This window comes from Danio aesculapii, chromosome 12 (assembly GCF_903798145.1).
Source record: "Danio aesculapii chromosome 12, fDanAes4.1, whole genome shotgun sequence".
NCBI lineage: Eukaryota > Metazoa > Chordata > Actinopteri > Cypriniformes > Danionidae > Danio > Danio aesculapii.
In genome coordinates this window covers 36,802,596-36,824,615 of record NC_079446.1, presented here as the reverse complement: position 1 = coordinate 36,824,615, position 22,020 = coordinate 36,802,596, and the positions used below count along the sequence as shown (strand labels likewise).

Sequence of the window (22,020 nt, the reverse complement as noted above, 5' to 3'; positions counted from 1 at the left end):
TTTCTTTAAAACAGATTAATTTTTATGTTCAATACAAGAGAGAAACTCAAAGGTTTGAAACAAGTAAACCATAACAGAAGATTCATTTTTAAGTGAACTATCCCTTTAACAACTTTTCTTTTTTTTTTTTTTTGAAATCTAAATTAAATGAAATAGATTTGTTCAAATTTGTGTTAAACATTAGCCTTTATAGGTGGAACTATAAGTTTTGAACTACACTTCCTGTGAATGTAAAGATATTTCAGTAACTAGATCTCATACGTCAGAGCCTGTGTGTAGTTGAAGTACGGTGTGACTCCCAGGAACTTCTGAATCCCATCCATCACCTGAGCAGGACCGGAGCGCAGCTGCACACCATCCACAATCAGCAGCTGCTCGCACCATAAAACACACATTACACACACTGAAACAACTCAACACACCTGCTCACATTATAGGACAATTCGGAACCAGTGCAGGTACACTAAAGCCCAATTCACAATGCACACACAGACCATCACCAGTTTACAGCACAGCACTTTATAGACATTACAGCACCAGACATGCGCCAATTCAGCATGTTTAATTGGCAAAAACAAGCTCTGACAGATGCCATCAGACACAGACTAAGGTAACACTCAGATCCTGCAAAACCCAATGTGGTGTCTGCTGCTGTCTGTCAATGAGCTGTGAAATGATTTGGAAACATTTTGTGTATGTGTGTGTGCATTCATTACTAGGTTTTTAGTGTTTTTTTTTTTTCTTAACATAATAAAAAACCAAAACAGGCACATTGGAAATGCGTGGTTCAGTCTACATTTTTGTGAAACCAATAGGTTGAACTGCGGTTTTGAGGTAAAATGGTGTAAACAACTATTGTTCCTTAGCATTTACAGAGACATATTGTCAACAACAACAACCTCGCTTATCTAATTGCAGCTTTTCTGATGTAGTTATTCTGGGGTGTGCTTCCCAAACAACTATCATAGTATTGTTTGGGAAAAGAACGATGTAGTGATGAGTGTTTCCCAACAACTGTAGTTTCTCTGTCACAGATCCATCGTTTGAACCACGCTAGTTATAACGTAAAATGTCCATAATAATGCTCGAAACGGGGTGGAGTGACAACGTCTTTAGAAAAAAAAACCATAATTTTTTGTGCAATTTATATTGTTTTACAAGCACACACATTTTAAAATTATCCAATATTAATTTTGATAAAAACATGCACTCATTTTCCAATTAATTGAAATGTATGTAAACGACACATATAAGACCCATGTATGTTTCCTTTACAAATATTATTGAGACTATTCCATATAAAATCACTAAGCTAACACGTATTTTAATCTCATATATAGATCAAATAAACCGTTAATGGTTGTAGGCCTAATGTACAGTTGGCTATTTATTAAGAAATTTTAAAAAGTCTACTTTTCAATTGGACACATTCAAACCACTGCAGAAATCTTCTAACCAACAGGCCCATGTCATATACAGATACATTTCTTAATAAATAGCCTACTATAAATTAAAACCATTAACGTATGCTATATATTTTTGTTTTCACAAGCTTCGGAGACTTAACGTAATATCTGCTTTTAAACAATAGGTCACCTATAGCTTTCGTCATGAGCCATGGCTGTGACATACTGTAAATGACATAAATGTTTTCAAAGTGCACTGTGAAGGGAGCACAATTGTCAATATGAAGATCGCTAAAACTGAACTGCAAAAACTTTAAAAAGCAAATTACACCCAAGAGTTTAAATGTTTAGAATGTTCTAAATGAATAGGTCATAGGGGAGGATAACTGGGAATAAAAGACAGCCAGGAACTCGGCTTCTAACTACAGCTCTTGACTTGTAGTTGCAAGTGTACAAATTTGTGACGCAGTTTGCGAATGTTTGTTGGAACGGTGGATTTGGGAAATGCCAAATCAACAAACTATGTTTGTAATGACGGAACTTGCGACCTTGGTTGGCTAACGATGGTTTTCAGAAACGCATACCCCTGCTCGGTAGCTCACTTTGTATGGTTATGCAGAGTGCACGGGTTTGAGTCCAGTGAAAAATGGTTCCAAGAAAAAAGAAAGCAATATAAAATCAAGGTGAAACTGTGTGGCTGTGGTGCACTTTTCTCTCCTGTTTGCTTTTGAAAACACTATTGGTTGGGTTTAAGGGTTTAGATCAGTGGGTTGCTGAGTGATCTACAGTATATGCCTTTTAGTGGATGTGTATAAGTGTGTTTCAAACGTACAACAAAATGCACCCAAATTAACACATTTTAAACTCACAAAAATGTAGACAGCACCCTCTAGTGGATTTATCATCTGAAATGTTTAACAAAATGTACCTGAGTAACATATTATACATTTCACAAAAGTGTAGGCTGAGGGACATATTTGCAATGAGCCTGGGTTGTTAAAAAAAAATGTAAACAGTGATTCTCAACCACTGAGGGTTTAAAACAACTTAAAATGATTTAAAAGAAGACAAGGCATTAAAATAAGCTAAAATCGAGCTCAAATTCACATTTAAAACTATTTTAATACAAAACCTGGAAATATCCTGTAAATCAATATCATCTTTTGAATCCAAAGAAATTAAGCACCTTCTTTTTACATTCAATTGTTGTTGTTTTGCTTTAAAGAAAATAAATTAAATAAAAATAAACATTTAAATAAAAACATTTACTCAGCAAAAGTATCTGAAATGTAAATTGTATAACAATGTAAATTGTATATTATTATTAATCGAATAGATGCTTTTACAGTGCGTTCAGTAATAAGGATCATGAAAATAAGTGTTCAGTTTTTCAAAAACTATTAGGCAGCTCTTCTGTTTACAACATGAAAGACTGAGACATTAAAGTAATTCCTGCTGAAAATTAAACTTTGCCGTTTCAAGAATAAGTTACATTTTAAAATTCATTAAAATAAAATTGATTTACCAACTTTAAATTCTTTGTAAGACCCCGCGGATACTTCGCTTTAGGAAATAAGTGTAAAATTAAGGTTAACACAAAAGGTCAGCTTTTATTGGTGCTGTGTGTGCTGCTTATATATTGTCTGTTTTGGCATGTTTTAAACTCTCTGCATCAATCATAGGATGTCAAAAACTCTTTGAAGACACACAGATCTATTGTATGCACAACAGTGGAGTAATAGCAATTGAAGTAGTGTACACACACACCTGGCTGGGCTGGTAGTGGTGTAGCCAGCGCTCCAGATGGCTGCTGTAGGCTCCAGGCTGCAGGCAGCGGCGGTGCAGAGACAGCAGGCCTGCAGGAGATGACGGAGCAGCAGAGACCACTTCATCAAATGTGTGATTCAGAGCCACGGGGTCCTGATGAGCCCTCTGATGCTGGAGACAGAGAGACGGCAGTGGGATTAAACCGTTGTCATTTTCAGCTCACGTGCTGCTACTTGGGTAGTATGTGAAATAAGTCGCGTATTTCTCAGTGGAAGTTGTAGATTCTGAAATCTGCCGTTTTATATCACAGAAAATGCATGTGTCCGGTGGAATTGCATGAAAAAAGTTCAAACATTCCGGACAACTACAATGAGTTTAAAGATACAATAAATCATTGCAAATAGGAGCTGCACGATATAAGAAAAATCTGTTATTGCGATTATTTTTCTGCGATAAATATTGCGATATGAATAGATTTTCACAAGATGGTTTAAATAGCACTATTTCACGGTTTTCTGGGGAGTCCAATAGTATTCAGGACAGCGACTGAATAATCACAATGCAAAACAATGCTTTTCTTACTTTGTTTTGTCTGGTTTCTTGTCCAAATATCAAAAAGATTCTAAAAATAAAGAGTACAATATATTTTTAAAAAGTAAAAATATTGTTTAGTTTTGACCGTCAGTAGAAATACGTGAAAAATAAGAGCTTTTGTTTATGACTAGAAACAAGACAAAAATTCTAAGAAACTTTTTTTTGTGTGTGCAAATCATGTAAATTCCATTTAACTGCAGTGATTACATAAATTCTGTGGATCCTGATCAACTATAATTCAGACTCAACGTTGCATATCTTGCGATGTGACAATTGCGGATGTGCACATTAGGATATCGATGCTGAAACGATATATTACGCAGCCTTATATGGGAGTGTGGAAAACTTAGACCTCTTTGGAAAGAAGTGAAGGGGATGATGGAGAAGATATTTGTGTAAATATTTCACTGTCACTGATTTATTTATACCCTAAGTAAATCAAGACTAAAAAGACTGAATATATATTAATAAATATATGTATTCTTCAAGGATTATTTCTTTAAATTGGGAAAATGTGTTTACACCAAGCATGTCATGATTTTGCCAAGTACGATGCGATCCTGGATTAATGTCTATGTTGATTCTGGAACATAATTTTTGTAAAATGTAATCCACACCTAATCTCTACCCCTAAACCCAACCATAACTGTAAATCACTCCCAATATTAGAGGGCAATAATAGTTGGATAACAATCATATAGAAGTGCATAAACCTAAGCGTAAGCCTACACTTAACATAAACTGTAAATGTATGCCTTAATTATGATTGGCTGATTGGAATTTTGTTCCAGAATCAACATAAACGTTAATCCAGAAACATGTCCTAGTTGGTAAAATCAAGTCGGCGGTACACTAAATATAGGATGTTGGCTGAAAGACTCGGTTACAAACATGACAATGGAAAATATGACCTATATATTAAAGATAAATAAAAGATCTTTAAGGGGGTTTGGGGACCTTTCAATTTTTTACTAAAATGTGGTGGAGTTGGAAATGTGTTGATTGATGAAAAAAGGTCACAAATATTGATGTAAAATACTGAGAAGTTTTTTTTATGTTATTTTAACCTCTGTATTAGCTGAGTGTAAAGTTAAATTACAAATAATATTACAAAAAGAGAAGAAAATGCATGTGAATACCAGTTGGAAACATAAACGCACCTGGTACCAGGAATAAGCCCGGTCAGCAGGGTTGATCAAAATGGAGATGATTTTTGCTCTTGGTAGCAGGGCAGCTGCTCTCTTCGGGGCAGTTTCAGTGTCAAAGTAGTTGGCGCTCTTCTCAAACAAGAAGTCTGTGCTTACATTTGAGGGCACAGGGAAAAAATCCATATACCTGAGACAAGAAAGAAAGAGTGAGTCTACACTGTGAATCAAAAAACAAATCCAATGCCTTAATGTCTATTCTGGTCCAAAATCAAAAATACATACAGTTGAAGTCAGAATTATTAGCCCCCTTTATATTTTTCCCCTAAAATCTGTTTAATGGAAATAATATTTTTTTCAGCACATTTTTAAACATAATAGTTTTAATAGCTAATTTCTAATAACTGATTCTTTTATCTTTGCCATGATGACAGTACAATATTTTACTAGATATTTTTTTCAAGATACTAATATTCAGCTTAAAGTGCAATTTAAAGGATTACATTTTGGTTAATTAGGCAGGTTAGGGTATTTAGGCAAGTCATTGTATAACAGTGGTTTGTTCTGTAGAAAACAAATATTGGATGAAGGAAGTGAATAAAGGAACTATAATGTTTTCTAACTTTGTTTTATCTATTAATAATTTAATCCTTTTTTAATCAAATATATGAACTTATGCTTGTGTGCTTAACCACATATGACTTTGCTTTATAAAAGCTGTGGCTTCGTGTGTGTTGACCGAGAAGTTAAATTTGAAGAACTTGTTATCAGCAAAATGTTACAACTCTTTCTTTTAGGCTGCGCTGCTTTTTGTCATCTAGCAAGAATGTGTGAGTGGAGGCACGGATAGGAGGGTGCAGGCTCACTCTCTCTTGTGTGTTCTGTTATGTGTGTAACTTTTTTTGTGCAGAGTAGCTGTTCTACCTAATATCTGCTGATAGGTGGACTATTATTGGTTAAGAAAACAGATGAAGCACCCCCAGGCGGGGCTGAAGAGAGACAGCGATAAATATGGGAGGAATAAGAAACTTGTGTGTGCAGCTGACAGACTGTCAGTGCTGCTGTTCTCTGCCACCCAGGGCCCTTTATGCTTATTTGAAAGTCCAACATGGGCTAATAATATTAGCCTTAAAATGGTTAAAAAAAATTCTAGCCAAAATAAACAAATAAGACTTTCTCCTGAAGAGAAAATATTAAAGGAAACACTGAAAATGTCCTTGCTCTGTTAAACGGAGTTAACGAGACCTCCTTAACCAATCAACTACTCACTAAAATTTATTTAATGCAGACCAGGCCTCTAGCACTGTTCATCTCTCGAACCCACCCTCTCTCCCTCTATTTCCTTGCTTCTTATTAACAATCCTTATAACACTCTCTTCAACCTACTTACTAGTTCATTATTAATTCTCTTCCATTTCCCTTCATCCCACCATTCCCTTACCAAATTAGGATTGGTAATTAGCAAATTAGTTAATAAATTAATTTAATTAATTAATTAGCAAATTAGACATTGACGATCAGGCGTATCAACTTTTTCGGCAATGTTATTTTGTGTTTTACAGTCAATTAAATGTATTTATTTAATTGACATCTATTTAATTAATTAAACGTATTTAAGTGTTCAGTGTTTTGTGGGATATTTTGTGTAGGTTACATAAGTCAAACTAAAACTATGCAGCTAATTTTACTGTACTTTTAGGCTATGTGTAGAAACAAACACCTATTTTACAGGAAAAGTGTGAACACTTAGCATATCTATCGGCATAGATTGATTGACGTGATTATGTATTCACAATGGTATAATCCATAATAGGGGTGGTCAAATGAATATTTATATTATCTATGATTTTATTCGGTAACATTAGTATTTAAGATGCAGATCAGAGTAAACTATTTAAAGCCCCCCCAACCCCCCCCCCCCCATTACATATTGTTTTAACGGCCTTCAGGTGAGATCAAGCATAATTTAGGGGGGTCAATGCAGGGTACGAATTACAGGGGAGTTTGGGGGAGATTGACCTCCCTAATTAACGCTTGATCCCTCCTGAAGGACATCAAAACAATATGTATGAGAGGGTCAGACCTTTAATAGTAAGAAATAGCTTTCTCTGTTCTCTGATTTATATTTTAAATATTAACAATTAAATATGTAAAAAGTCACTAAATATCCCTCAAAACACTAAAAACGTATACATATTATTAATAAATGAGAGGTAATTTAAATACATTCATAAATTTGATTCACTGAAGCATGTATTACGAAACTACTAGCGAAAAGTTGACCCCCCTGATCATTAATGTATAATTCTCACCCTGGGTCAAACCTCCCCAAACCACCCTGTAATTTGCACCCTGCTTACCATGCCTACAATAAAGTCTAGCTCAAGGTGTGGTGTGGTCCATGCTGGTGAAACATAACTTGGTAAATATTTGAAAAAGAAAAGTTTATAAAAAGTCTATGAAAGTTTACAGTAACTATTTGACCACTGTTTCATATTCCTCGCAATACAACTAATCTGATTAGTTTAAACAACACCACAATTCTTTTGAAATAGAGGTTTAAATGTAAGGCTTTATCAAAAAAAGTCATGCATTCAAAGGTGAAATTATGTCAATAATTTGATGGATTCAGCCTGATCGAAAAAAGAGTTCTTGAATTAAATTGCAGAGTTGGAAACAAATGAAATGAGGCACGAATGCAGTTGCCATGGTTACCAGTCGATGCCACGCTGGTAGTTTGGTCCGCTGAAGAACTGCACCTCCTCAAAAGTGACAGGGCTGGGGAAACTGCTGCTGATGGCAGGATGAAGAGAGAGAAACGAGTGCAGGGCTGTAGTTCCTATACAAAGACCATGACCGCAGAATAAAGCACAGCATTCAGATGGTTTCATCAAATATTCATCTCATTTCCTGGAAACATTATGTTGTATGATTTAAATGCCAAATGAAGGGCTCTACATCATAAAGCATTAATTATTGAACTGCATTTGAGTTCCTTACGGTTTAAATGGCTTAAAACAAATGGTAGAATTAATTTAGTGTTACCGGTCTTCTGTGGGCCAATCACTAGGAATTTGGGCAGTCTGTCGCAGGTCTTCTCTTTGGACCAGATGTCTTTGTGTCTCTTGTCGTGACATGGATTCTGTTTATCAGGGGAGCATTTGTGAGTATAATTTGAGCATAAATGAATATGAGACAAATATAAATCACTTGTAATTAAAACAAAATCAAGTTTTGCTGTTCATTATCTAAACATGAAAACATTGATTGCAATTTAAGTATTGTTTACTGGCAATAGTTAACCAGCTAGTTAATAGACCTAAAATACACATACTGGCAACTTTATTAGGTACACCTTACTAGTACTAGGTTAAACCTCATTTTGCCTTCAGAACTGCCTTAATTCTTCATGGCATGGATTCAACAAGCTACTGGAAATATCCCTCAGAGATTTTGGTCCATATTGACATGATAGCATCACGCAGTTGCTGCAGATTTGTCAGCTGCACATTCCATGATTCGAATCTCCCGTTCCACCACATCCCAAAGGTGCTCTATTGAATTGAATTCTGGTGACTGTGGAGGCCATTTGAGTACAGTATAGTAGTAGTAGTAGTGAACTCATTGTCATGTTCAAGAAACCAGTCGGAGATGATTCGCGCTTTATGACATGGAGCGCTATCCTGCTGGAAGTAGCCATCAGAAGATGGGTACACTGTAGTCATAAAGGGATGGACATGATCAGCAACAATACTCAGGTAGGCTGTGGCATTGACACAATGCTCAGTTGGTACTAATGGGCCCAAAGTGTGCCAAGAAAATATCCCCCACACCATTAAACCACCACCGCCAGCCTGAATTGTTGATAGAAGGCAGGATAGATCCATGCTATCTATGTTGTTGACACCAAATTCTGACCCTACCATCCAAATTTTGCTGCAGAAATCAAGACTCAGATCAGGCAACGTTTTTGCAATCTTGTATTGTTCCTTTTTTGTGAGTCTGTGCTAATTGTAGTTACTGTTCATAGCTGACAGTAGTGGCACCCGGTGTGGTCTTTTGCTGCTGTAGCCCATCCGCCTCAAAGTTTGAAGTGTTGTGCGTTCAGAGATGCTCTTCTGCATACCTCAGTTGTAACGAGTGGTTATTTAAGTTACTGTTGCCTTTCTATCAGCTTAAACCATTCTGGCCATTCTCATCTGACCTCTGGCATCAACAAGGCATTTAAACCCACAGAACTGCAGCTCACTGGATATTTTCTCTTTTTCATGCCAATCACTTTAATCCCTAGCAGATCGCCTTGACCATGTCTAGATGCCTAAATGCATTGAGTTGCTGCCATGTGATTGGCTGATTAGAAATTTGCGTTAATGAGCAGTTAGACAGGTGTACCTAATAAAGTGGCCAGTGAGTGTATGCATTCATTTAAAAAAATGTTTAATGTGCCTTTCTACAATATAAAACTACTAAATGTGTTATTATATTTTAGAATTCAATAATAATTATCTATAATGTATTAAAGTATCAGACTTTGCACATCACTTTTATGTTAGTATTAGTATCAGATGTAGAGAAAGGGGAGGGGTCACAAAAATACACACACACGCATATTTATTGTGAAGTTTTTGTTGTGATGAGTTGTGATTGCTAGCATGTATAAAATAACGAGCGATTATACTAACATTTGATTATATTTTAAATATATGTATTATTATCTTGCTAACAAATATTAAATAATAGTGGCAAAGTATAACTTAAACTCATGCGACAAGAAATACATTAAAATAGGTAAATAAATCATGTAAAAATGTATAATAGACCAATAAACAGGACACAATCTTAATTATAAAAACAGAATTAATCTTTGATAAAACATAATGCATCTTTTTCTCATATGTACTTTATGTGTAGATTTGCGAGATTCACCCTATAACAAAAGCTCCAGCAATAATAAATTACAAAAATGTACTTGCACAAACCTGCCACAAGGGGTCTCTCTCATCAGGGAAAATCTGGAAGTATTTGTGAGCGAGTCTGACAGGAGGAAGCGTCTGCAGGCGCAGGTGAGTCCAGCACTGCACAAACCTCACCAGAGACTCGAAGGTGTACAGACCCAGCCGGTCATTGCCATAGTTAGACAGGTGAGTCATGAATATACTAACCTACTCAAAAAGAGACATTTGTCATATTGCAGAATTACTGTAGGCGCCGACTGCATTTGGGTTAGGAGTTTTCTGTGGGTGTGAGACTAACCGGATTGAGCAGCACTGTTAGAAACAGCTCTCCTCCACGAATGCTTTTGTCCAGCTCCTGAGGGCCACCAGGATAATCCTTATAGAAGATGGTGTGTGTGAAAAGCCCACAGGTCTGTCGGGGGAGAACCTGATATACAAAAACACAAACAACACAGTGGTCAGAAATGTTCCCAGGAATATTTGATAAACAGTTTTGGTAACTTGAAACAGAACTTTATTCTACAGCATTTTAGTATAAGTTCATGCTAATTTATAATAATGTTCATTACTTTATATGTTCATTCAATCATGTTCACAATCGTTACACTAATTTAAGGCAATACACAACAGGAAAAACTGTTGTTTTTCCCTGGTCATTTTTTACTGGCTATTTTACATTCAAAATATCCTCTTTCAGATTAATGGAAAGAAAAGATACAAAAATAATTAAATAATTTAAGCTTTCATTAAACCGATTAGTTACTAATATACTAGATAATGCATTTTTTAATTGAATAAAATCTGTAATAAAGAAATAACGGTCTTATTGTAGTGTAATAATTTGTTATAAAGTATAGAGTTACGTACCAATTTTAACATATTCATGTTGTCTCATGCCTTTAAAAAAATTTGGTAACACTTTATAATAACTACACACTGAATCATCTATTAAGCATTAGCATTATAACTCACCATTAATAGACGTTAGTAAGCAGTTTATAAATACAGCCACAAACGCTTTATAATGTGCTTAATAATTGTATTCTCATACTTTGTTAATGATTAAAGTATTGCATTATTTAGTAACTACTTATTTAAGAACAGTTGGTGCTATTTTAAGATCAATCACAATGCATAAGTAAGTGATTAATAAACTATTAAAATGAACATTTATAATGCTTATCATTTAGGCATATACTAATAGTTAATTTGTGTGTTAATGAATGCTTTATTAAGTTAACTTCATCCTGTTTTGTGACCTAATCTAAAGCGAGGAATATTTATGCTTTATAAATCGCTAATTAATAACAAATAAGGCTCAGTTGTATTCTAAACAGGAAAAAAACGGAAATGAATTACTTTATTCATTTCTATTCATTTGAAGATACACAAATGAAAGGGAATCAAATGAAAATAAATCTTTGCAACCTTATGTAAAATAAAATTTTGTGCAGTTTAACCGTCGCTAAATAACATTAAAAATGCTGTATCATAATATATTGTTGAATTATTATATTTGTTGTTGTTTTATTCAATTTTATTTAATTGTATTTATTTCTAATTGTATTTTGACACTCCTGTTATTCGTCAATGTTTAAAGTAATTTTACTTTTTATTTTAGATAAGATTGCAAACAATTATTGTTCATTTGATACTAGCTCTTAAATTTACATTTATAAGGGATTTATGAAGCATAAATAGTCCTCACTTTAGATTAGGTCACAAAACTGCATGGAGTTGAGTTAATAAAGCATTTATTAACATACATAGTAACCATTACTATATGCCTGAATAATAAGATAGATAAGTGTTGATTTAAATAGTTTATTAATCAATTACTAACTCATTCTGAATGATTCTAAAAGCCACCAACTACTCTTAAATACAAATGGTTTGTAAAAAATGCAATTCTGAATTTAGTAATGAACATTGAATCAGTAATAAGGTATGAAAATATAATTATTACAGTAAGCACATTATAAATCAAGAATACAGCGTCAAGAATACATCGTCAAGAATACAGCGTTTGTGGCTGTATTTTTAAACTGCTTACTAACGTCTATTTATGCAAGTTAATGCTTAACAGATAATGAATTCACTATTGGCTAATGCTTAATAGATGATTCATACAGTAGTGTGTAGTTATTATAAAGTGTTACCAAAAATTCAATTATAATGTAAAAAATCGTGTCCCAATCTATATTACAGTAGGTCTCTTTTGCAACAATTTTCAGGTATTTGCAATAAATGTTAGAACACTTCTGATGCTATTTAGGGATAAGATTAGGATAAGGTAGGATGAGGCTAGATTTTGGGACTTTTAGTGGACTAGTTATGTTTAAATGGCTTGGAGTACTTAAACAAAATCAAAAAATAATTGATGTGATGTCATTTTGAACATGATCTGAGCAAGAGAGAGAAAAAAGAGCTATTTTAGATGTTTGAAACAGCCTTCTGAACAGGGCTTTCTAGAAAATAATGTCTATTTATGATCCCAAATGCATTACAAACTAAATGTAATGACCGGAACCCTAATTTAAAGTTTTAACATATTAAAAAAAAACATTCATACCAGATACCAAGCACCATAATCATTTCAATATGCAAAAATAAATAATTTATTTAAAAAATTTTTTTAAAATATCTCTGTTTTGCATTAAGGCAACCTAGCATCATGTATAAATGACAGGGATCGACACCCAAAAAATCTAACTTTGCTCACTATTTACTCACCCTCAAGTGGTTTCACACCATTATGAGTTTCTGTCTTCTGTTGAACACAAAAGAAAATAATCTGAAAAATGTTAAAAACCTGCAACAGTTGACTACCATAGTAGGAAGTCGATGATTGCAGGTTTTCATCATTCTTCTAAAAATCTTTTTTGTTCAACAAAAGTAAGAAACTCAAACACATTTGTGACAAGGGAATGATGAGTAGATGATGACAGAATTTTCAGTTTTGGATAAACTGTCCTTTTAAGATTAGGAAAACTTACCTGTATGCCATTGTGTATGAAGCCTCTGCGGTAGCGGGCAGGCCTGAGATGAGGATACTCTTCTGTGCTGGTCACCTTGATGCCCCAAACACTCTTCCAGGCCTCATAGAGCTGACTGTGCACAGGATACACACCTGAGTGATGAGGGGCTACAGCGTAACCCATGTCTGTGGGGATCCCATGCTCCTGAAAACACACAGCTTGCAATTATTTTATAAGCAGGAGAAATCCAGCAACTTCTTGTGTGACATGTACAAACCTGAGGTGTAAAGGTCTAAGTGTTTGTGGTCTTTTGAGATGCAGGTAAACAATATTTTTAATAAATAACATTTTAATGAATCGATTCTTAAATTCCAAGATAGATGCTTCATGTTGTTTCAGCTGTCCTTCATTGAAATACTTCTATAGTATTTACCCCTCATCCAATCATTGCAAGCTTGGTGTTTGTTGCTAACAATAAGAAACACAGGCTCATCTTTCAAAAATTCACTGCAGTAGAAACTGCTATAATATATCTTACTATCGGAGACGCTTTATACAGCACACAATAGCTTAGTCACTTCTGTATGTAAATGTAGATGTTCATGTCTTAAAGGAGATCTTGGAAAATGCTAACGTTAGCCTGATAGCACTGAAAGGCTATATCCTTCTCCGCAAATTGCCATCCCAAGCCACAGCTTCTGACTGCATGCAAAGCACTAGATAACATCGCTACAATAACATGACTTAGGGTGTACTCACACTAGGCTATCCGAACTGTGCCCTGGTGCATATGACCCCCATTTCCCGGATCATTTCATGAGTGTGAGTACGCCAAATTGCACCCAGACGTGCTTCAGTTGGGCTTTGGCGCAGTACACTTGTAGTGTGAGTGCAAAGTGATCCTGAGCGTGAAACTTCAGACACAACGTCACTTTTAAGGGATTGTTTCAGATGGATTTATTAATCATTCTTACTTTTCAATGAACACAAACTGTCATAGTTTATTAAAGATGCAAACCCCTCACTGCACATCAGCTGATATCTTCAGCAAACATCCTAATACTTGCAGCACAATGACTTTCATGAACATTTTCGAGCATCAAAAATGGTGGATGTGTTCAGCAAAATATGTAACTGTGTGTCATCGCATCCCTAACAACTTAAATAATACAAAACAATATAGCAAAAGCAAAGCCATCATACTAAGTGAGAGCACTTCTCTGAACAGTCGCATCATCGATGATGTAAGCGCGCTCAGGCTCGGAAGGTAAAATTGCAGTGTGAGTGCAGGCCAAGGGGGAGAGGGGACAATCGCACACCAGTGTGTAGTGTGAGCACACCCTTAGGTTGTTGAAGTTTTCCTGTCTTTCTCTGTCTGAATGCACTGATGATGTAATCCTGTGCAGATCTATTCAAATACATATTTTGACAGACAGGTAGAACAGCCTTTCATAGTGTTCAGACCGAACATGTTGATTGGATGAACTTTTCTTAGACCTACATCTTTCCACAAATTATTAAAATCCATCTAAATACATTTTGACCACTCAAATTAAGTATTGATATCAGGATGTGAAACAATAACGAAAAACACCTATCGCAACTTTAGGTGTAAATAAATAGCTAAAAGGACCAATATATTCAATCCATGCATCAATATATACTTTGTTCTGTCCATGTTTTTAGTTTTAAATTAAAAATAAAGTTTTTTATTTGTAAGTTTTGTATTTTCAAATGACTAATTTAACTAAATACACCTCTCAGGACTGTACTTTGTATTTGAATCAAATATATTTGATAAGCAAGAAGTTGTAACAAAATAATCTTGATGCATTTGTGCAGCAGGGAAAGACAAGGTCAAGGATCTTGATCAGGGCAGACCTGTGCAAACTGTCTATTAAGTCTCATTTGTTCCGCCAGCACGCTGACGTTGTGGAAGAGATGAGGTTGCATGTGACTCCACATATGCGGAAACCACCAGAACTCCTGCCGGTGGCGTAGCAGCGTGTCGTCACCCTCGTCTTCCTCATCTGTACCTGCAGAAAAGCAACAAACAACGAATGAGTGGAGGTGATGATCGCTTTTATGTGTGTAACTCAAGCAACATTAGGTCCGCCATACCTGTATGAAAAAACTTGCCAGAGAATCCCAAGTTGAAGGTGAAATTGGGAACCAGAGAACGAAGTTTATTCTGTGTGTGAAGCAGAGCCTTTGAGGAAGATGAAGAAAGAAAAAGACAGTATGAACCTTTCAGTTTAGGCTACAGCTAAGGGGGAGTGAAATTTAAAGTTAAAACACAGTGAGTAACAGTGATATCTTGCTAAACCGTTGTTTTGTAATGAACCCAGCGTTGCAGTACAAAATAGCTCTTTTGGGATTATCTTGAACATTGTTGTTTGATGTGTCAGGAGTGGGCACAAAGGTTTCATTTCTTTTGATGTTCTTTTGAATCCTACATGTAAAATCTATCTATAGGCTTTCATTGACAACCTACTGTAGAAATTTAAAGAAGCTCTGGTATAGGGCAGGGCGATATGGCAAAACTGCAATCTCTATAATTATTTTCCATATTGAGCAATAACGATTTATATTTCAATGTAAGTTGTTAATGTTTTCAGATTTTAAAGAGTACCCCAACAATGACTGAAGCCACAAAAATGTTTCGGTGGCCGAAAATTCAGTACATCTCTAATATCAACACACTTTTAGATTCCAATTGTTGCACATTTCTACTGTGTGATTGGCTATTAGATCAATATAGAGTAAAAAGTGCAGAGCTTATCATTGTTATTGACATCAATTTCATCATGATTCCATATAATATCGCTTATCGGCCCAGCCCTAGTCTCGTATTTTGAGTTTTGCTAGAAGCTGAACACAAATTGGTAAAAAAAACACAAATAATATACCAAATTTGTTTATACTGCCCCTTTAAAGTAGAAGATGCAATGCATACACATTTATAAACAGCAAAACTTGAATTCAGGTTCATCTTCTTGACTTTGCCCTCATTTATTCCACATTGCTCATTTTTTTCAAGTGAAAATAACAAAACAGTCCCGACAGTCGCACAGATATTCACTGCAGTATAACAGTTGATGTTTCTACTACTGAAAAACAAAGGTTTCATTTCTTTTGAGTCCTTCACGTAAAAATCTGTTTATAGGCTTTCATTGACAACCTACTGTAGAAAGTCAGAGAAGGTCTCGTATAGGGCTGGGCGATATGGCAAAAATGCAGTCTCGATAATTATTTTCCATATTGAATGATAACGATATATATTTTGATATAAGTTGTTAATGCTTCCAGATTTAAAAGAGCACCCCAACAATGACTGACGCCAAAAAGATTAGAGGGTCCGTTAAATAGCACAACATATTTTCGGCCGATAAATTTTCGGTGGCCGAAAATTCAGTACATTTCTAATATCAACACACTTCTGGATTTCCATTGTTGCACATTTCTGCTGTGTGATTGGCTCTTAGATCAATATATAGTAAAAAAAAGTCCAGAGCTTATCATTGTTATTGACAAAAATTATCACAATTCGATAAAATATTGTTTATCGGCCCAGCCCTAGTCTCGTATTTTAAGTTTTGCTAAAAGCTGTACACAAATTGGCAATAAATAATACATCAAATTTGTTCATACTGCCCCTTTTACAGTAGAGTATGCAATGCACACAATTATGAACAGCAAAACTTTGAATTCAGGATCATCCTCTTCACTTTGCCCTCATTTTTTCCACATTGCTCATTTTTTTCAAGTGAAAATAACAAAGCAGTCACGACGGGTGCACAGATATTTACTACAGTATAACAGTTGATGTTTCTACTACTGAAATTTCTATGCCAGCAGTCCAAGTATATTTTTTTGACATCGTACAGATGTAGGTTGGAGTAGGAGTGGATAAAAGAGGGAAGACGGCAAGAAATATAAAGGGAGAAAAGAAATAATAAGGGCAGAACAAGAAAAATGAAAAATCATAACTCTTACCAGGGGGAAAAGGCAATGGAAAGAGAGAGAAATGAAAGAGAAATGTGGAAACTGAAAACCTCAGGCATGGCTTTGCTTTTGGTGTGGTGGGCCACACAGAACCCCCTATGAGAACTTATCTGCTCAAATTAAAAAGTGAGCCAGTCTAATTAGCCCCATGCTAGCCTTCAGCAAGAGCCTTCTTTGACTCTGAGGAGATGAGAGAGAGAGAGATGGTGAAAAAGAAAAAGAATGGCATGCTCTACTGCATTACAAACAAGCTCTCCCTCTCGCACAATAATCACGGCTCAAGACAAACAACGGCAGAGAGAATACATCTCCCTGATCCGCATTAAGCGTGCTAATTCATTAGCTTCATTTCAGTCATGCAAGAGCTCTGGGAGTGTGATGCCGGTCTGAGAGGAGCTCTGAGCTTGGATTACTCAAACAAATGATGGAAGATGAATTGGGTCAGGCCTGACTGACATGATGATTTCAATAGTTTTTCATGAATATGATGGTTGCCATATTCATTCATTTTCTTTTGTCTTTTTGACTTAGTCCCTTTATTAATCTGGGGTCGCCACAGCGGAATGAACCGGCAACTTATCCAGCATAAGTTTTATGCAGCAGATGCCCTTCCAGCTGCAACCCATTACTGGGAAACATCCACACTCACAAACTACAGACAATTTAGCTTACCCAATTTACCTAAAGCGCATGTCTTTGGACTGTGGGGGAAACCGGAGCACCCGGAGGAAACCCACACAAACACAGGGCGAACATGCAAACTCCACACAGAAATGTCAACTGGCCCAGCCGATGCTCGAACCAGCGACCTTCTTGTTGTGAGGCAATTATGCTTCCCACTCTGACACCGTGATGCCAGTTGCCATATTTTATCGAATATGTTTATAATAGTACAGGATGCGTTTATGGAATATGGTTACAATTTGGAATTCTGGAGATTTTGTCTGCTGGTAAGGTGATTTGGGTTGTTGCTAGGTTGTTCTGGATGATTGCTTAGTGGCTGTGCTAATGTCCAAACTGCCAAGTCTCTTGAGATATTTTAGTAATTAGTTAAGTCTAAATTCTAAAATCTAAATTCTACAGTAGTGTTTTCAACAGTTTTCATCATCTACCAGGGAAAAATTCTAACATTAAGGGCCCTATCATACACCGAGTGTAATAAGGTGAAAGACGTGTTTGGTGCAAGTTGTTGCTATTTTCAGACCAGCACAACCCAAATTTTCACATTTTGCGCATTGTTGTTTAAATAGCAATTCCGTTTGCACCACTTTGTGGACTAATGGGTGTTCCGGTCTAAAAAGGAGGTGTGTTAAGGCGCATTGTTGGCACGTTGCTATTTTAAAGAACTGAAATAGACCTTGCCATTGAACAAATAAAACCTGGTCTAAAGCCCAGCGCAGAGCACGTTAATTATGGGCCTATACGGTCCAAATGCTTAAACATTGCTTAATACACACAGGATGTACAGCAATACACAAATATCTTTACATATGAAAAAATTAAGGATTTAAATGTTACAAAAATTATTACTTTTACATAAAAAAAAAAAGAGAGTAGAAGTAAAGAATGAGTAAAGAGGCCAAATGGAGGAGGCTCGTTCTTTATCCTCGCTGCAGATGGTCCGATTAACAGTTTTCTTGCCAGTAAAGCATTTACTTTTTCCACTTACAAATTCTGCTATCTAGATAGAAAATGTGCCATGGTGCGACACAACTGACTCTTAAAGGGAATGGGAGATGAGATGGATTAATGCATGTTATGCTGAAAACACACCCATAACTCATTAAGAGAATAAGCACAACCCTGTTAGACAATGAGCCAGAGTGCAAAACATATTTTTCCGTCCTTAAAATAGCAAAAAGGAATTCGGACATGCCCTTAATGCTTTTGCACCTTGCGCTTTAGACTTTGCTCCTAAATCTTTAGAATACAGCCCTAAGTCTGTCTGCTTTAAAGTAATAACACATCTCAACAATATGATGCACTCAAAAAAGAATTGTTGCTACTATATAAAGCACTTATTTAAAATGAGTTAAAACAACACAATTTTAAGTTTTTTGGGACAACTTGATTGTTTTATGTTCAATCAACTTAAATTTGTAAAAACGATTGAGCTAATAATCTATTTGTGTTGGGAAAACATGAAGGAATTGTGTGAAACCAAGCATTTTTACAGAAATTCATCAGAGAGTCATTAGTCATAATAAGATAATATTGACACACTATTATATCCAACACTTGTGAAAGGCTCTTACCTCAACATCCGCCACTTTCATCCGCGTCCCCTCCTTCCCAACAAAGATGTCATCAACGTCCACCAGCAAAAATCTGTCCAATGAGAGGCTGAGCCGCCTGCCAGTTAAATATCCCACAGCATCTACAAAGAGCAGTTTGTGCAGCCAAAAAGACAAGCTACCACCAAAGAACACCCGCTGGATCCCATCGTGTAGGCCTAAATCCTGCACAACCGTAGCCAGCAGTGCTCTCTGTTGGTGTGAGTGTGTTGGGAGCTGATTGGCTTCTGCAGGCTTGGGGCTCGCTAGCAGCACAGGCTCATAAGTGCTGTGGTTGGAGAGGAAGGTGGTCCAGTTGTCTGCAGGTAGAGGGCCCGGCTCCAGCTCATTAGGTTTGGTGATGTAGAGCAGCGGTGCGGCAGGACTGACTCTGTAATCCCAAAGTGGCAAGTTTGAACGCAAGAAGAGGGGGAAACCTCGGAGCTGAGCACTGGATGGAGAGTTTTCATTTGCCCTATAAAAGCCGATGACTCCCACTCCATGGTCTTGGCAGTATTTGTCTAGCAACTGGCGGTTCCACGAGTCCAAGTTGACGTACTTGAGCAGGTTCTCATAGACGATGAGTGTGTAACGGCCACGGCCTCGCCAAGCCAGAGGCGGCATGTCTCCCTTGCCTGGTGCAATTTCAGTGCGGTAATGAAAGCGGCTTGACTCTAAAATGGCAACAATCTCTTGTCCGAGTTGTGAGTAGATGCTTTCCACAAAGAGTAAGACCACAGGCTCTGTCCGAGAGGTGTCCATCGTTCTTGCTGAGTGTCTGCGCTGGCTGATCTGTGATGGCAGGAACAGTGGAGTCCTTTGCCCACCACCAACGACTGATGAAGCTACACAGTCTCCCAGGGGCAGCGGCAGAGGGGCTTCCTTGATCTTGGGTCCAGCACTGACATGATAAGCCAGGTAGGCCATGGAAAGCAGACAGAAGAGGATGAGTGCAAGGATCAGGCGATGGAGACCTTGGTGCCTGAGGAGTCGTGCCAACTTTCTCACTCCAGCCATAGCTGTCTGGGCAAAGCAGGTGGCAGGGACAGAGAGAGGATAACGCCTCACTCTGGTAGGGAGGTAGAAATAAAAGATAGCAGGGATTATATGGGAATGGAGTTGCCCTGCCAGGAAACGACCACTGAATCTAGGTCACCATGGCCCCCATAGCCTGCGACGAAATCGTCGCCCTGGTGTCTCTCTTTTTGTATCACACTCCTATCGTCCATACAATGACCCTATGCATAAGCAGCCGGAGGCATCACGTGTAAATCATTTGTTTTGTTTGTTCGTTAGTGTTTTTGCTTCTGATAAAAACCTTTTGGCACTTCATGTATCTGCTTGAATAAACAAGGCGTGAGGGAGACGTCATCCAGCAGAACCTTCTCTTCATCCTGAAAGAGAAATGAAAGAAACAAAAAATTCAAGAATCAGAATCAGAACTAACATGTATAAATTATGGATAGAACACACTACACAAATCTTGTCCAGATTTGTTGAACTTCTTGACACATTCAGAGCCATTTTTTGGCAGTTGCAGGTGTATGATGGGCATAGACTCCATCACAACCTGATCAACCTGAAAGTCTGGCATTTGTAATCCAGAGCTGATAATTATGTGTAAAACTGGGTTGCCTTCTGTAACCATTACAAAATATGTTTTAATTTTCTAAATACTAGCCTGTATGGAACATTTGATCAAAAAATGAAAATTATTTTATCATTTAATCATTCTCATGCTGATCTAAAACTTGAGAAAAAAATTCTACTATGGACAAAAATAGACATATTTATTATTTAAAAGTATTGTGATAAATGAGAACTTTTCAAAAAAAGAAACAAAAGTACTGTGATAGTCAAGTCCAGAGGTGGCCAAAAATGGCCCATACTAACTGTTGATTTGGCCCACCATCCCATTTGATAAGAGAGCAAGAATGATGGGAAGGGGGTTGGGGGGGTAAAGCAATGTTTTGTAGTGATTTTGAAATATTAGGAAATTACTCATGAAGACATTAATGTAGTACAATTTGGTATATTTACTCTTGGCCAACAGCCCTCAATCAAGTTTGGTTTTTGGCCCTTTATAAGAAAGTTTGGGCACCCCTGGTCTAGTCTCTAGTAATCATTAAGTTATTCAAAATGCCTCTGTTTTGTGTTCAACAGAAGAAAGTCCTAGTTTAAAAAATGAATATGATAAAATAGAGAAAATAAACATTTATAAGGGCCATTCTAAAAACTAGACACTCCCTTACTCCCAGGGCCGTTTAAATCGAAGTTGATATATTTTAGCCACACTATGTTGGTGTTTCGTAACATCTAGTTTTTATGAGATGGGTCATTAGCCCAATGCTCAGCCCCCAACCTGGAGGACCAGGACATACTGTACACACATATTCTATGGACAATTTAGCTTACCCAATTCACCCATAGCGCATGTCTTTGGACTTGTGGGGGAAACCGGAGCACCCAGAGGAAACCCATGCCAACACGGGGAGAACATACAAACTCCACACATAAATGCCAACTGACCCATCCAAGTCTCGAAACAGTGACCTTCTTACTGTGAGGCAACAGCACTACCCACTGTGCCACCATGTGGCCCATAAAAACTAGACACTAGAACTTTGCTGGATGAAAGTGTTCAAGATGTTTATGTAAATAAATAAACTCATTGTTGACAATACTTTTTTAGGTAAACTAGTCCTTTAAAGATATTAAGAGAAAGCCATTTTTACTATGTAGACTCTGGAAAAACTCTAGGTACATGCTCAGATTGAGCAGCGTAAACAGGAAATCCACCCAGTACACCAACACTCACACATTGAGTCACCAAACAAACGTGGGAACTTCAGAATAGAGTCATGCTGATATCTGAACTCCACCGTAAAACTTTGAAA

General features: G+C 36.7%; 1 protein-coding gene across 1 annotated transcript in view; it reads right to left on the bottom strand.

Annotated features, from left to right (window-relative positions):
• ndst2b (N-deacetylase/N-sulfotransferase (heparan glucosaminyl) 2b) overlaps positions 1–22,020 on the bottom strand; it is a 145,856-nt gene that overhangs the window by 7,256 nt on the left and 116,580 nt on the right. Inside the window, exons 3-13 of the mRNA XM_056469843.1 lie at positions 19,106–20,517; positions 14,967–15,054; positions 14,727–14,881; positions 12,864–13,049; positions 10,166–10,294; positions 9,892–10,074; positions 7,958–8,054; positions 7,628–7,751; positions 4,928–5,102; positions 3,174–3,344; positions 262–371 (exon numbers count right to left, since the gene is read on the bottom strand). Of these exons, the coding sequence (XP_056325818.1) occupies positions 262–371; positions 3,174–3,344; positions 4,928–5,102; positions 7,628–7,751; positions 7,958–8,054; positions 9,892–10,074; positions 10,166–10,294; positions 12,864–13,049; positions 14,727–14,881; positions 14,967–15,054; positions 19,106–20,140 (2,453 nt within the window). The 5' untranslated portion in view covers positions 20,141–20,517. The remainder of the gene's footprint in view (positions 1–261; positions 372–3,173; positions 3,345–4,927; positions 5,103–7,627; positions 7,752–7,957; positions 8,055–9,891; positions 10,075–10,165; positions 10,295–12,863; positions 13,050–14,726; positions 14,882–14,966; positions 15,055–19,105; positions 20,518–22,020) is intronic.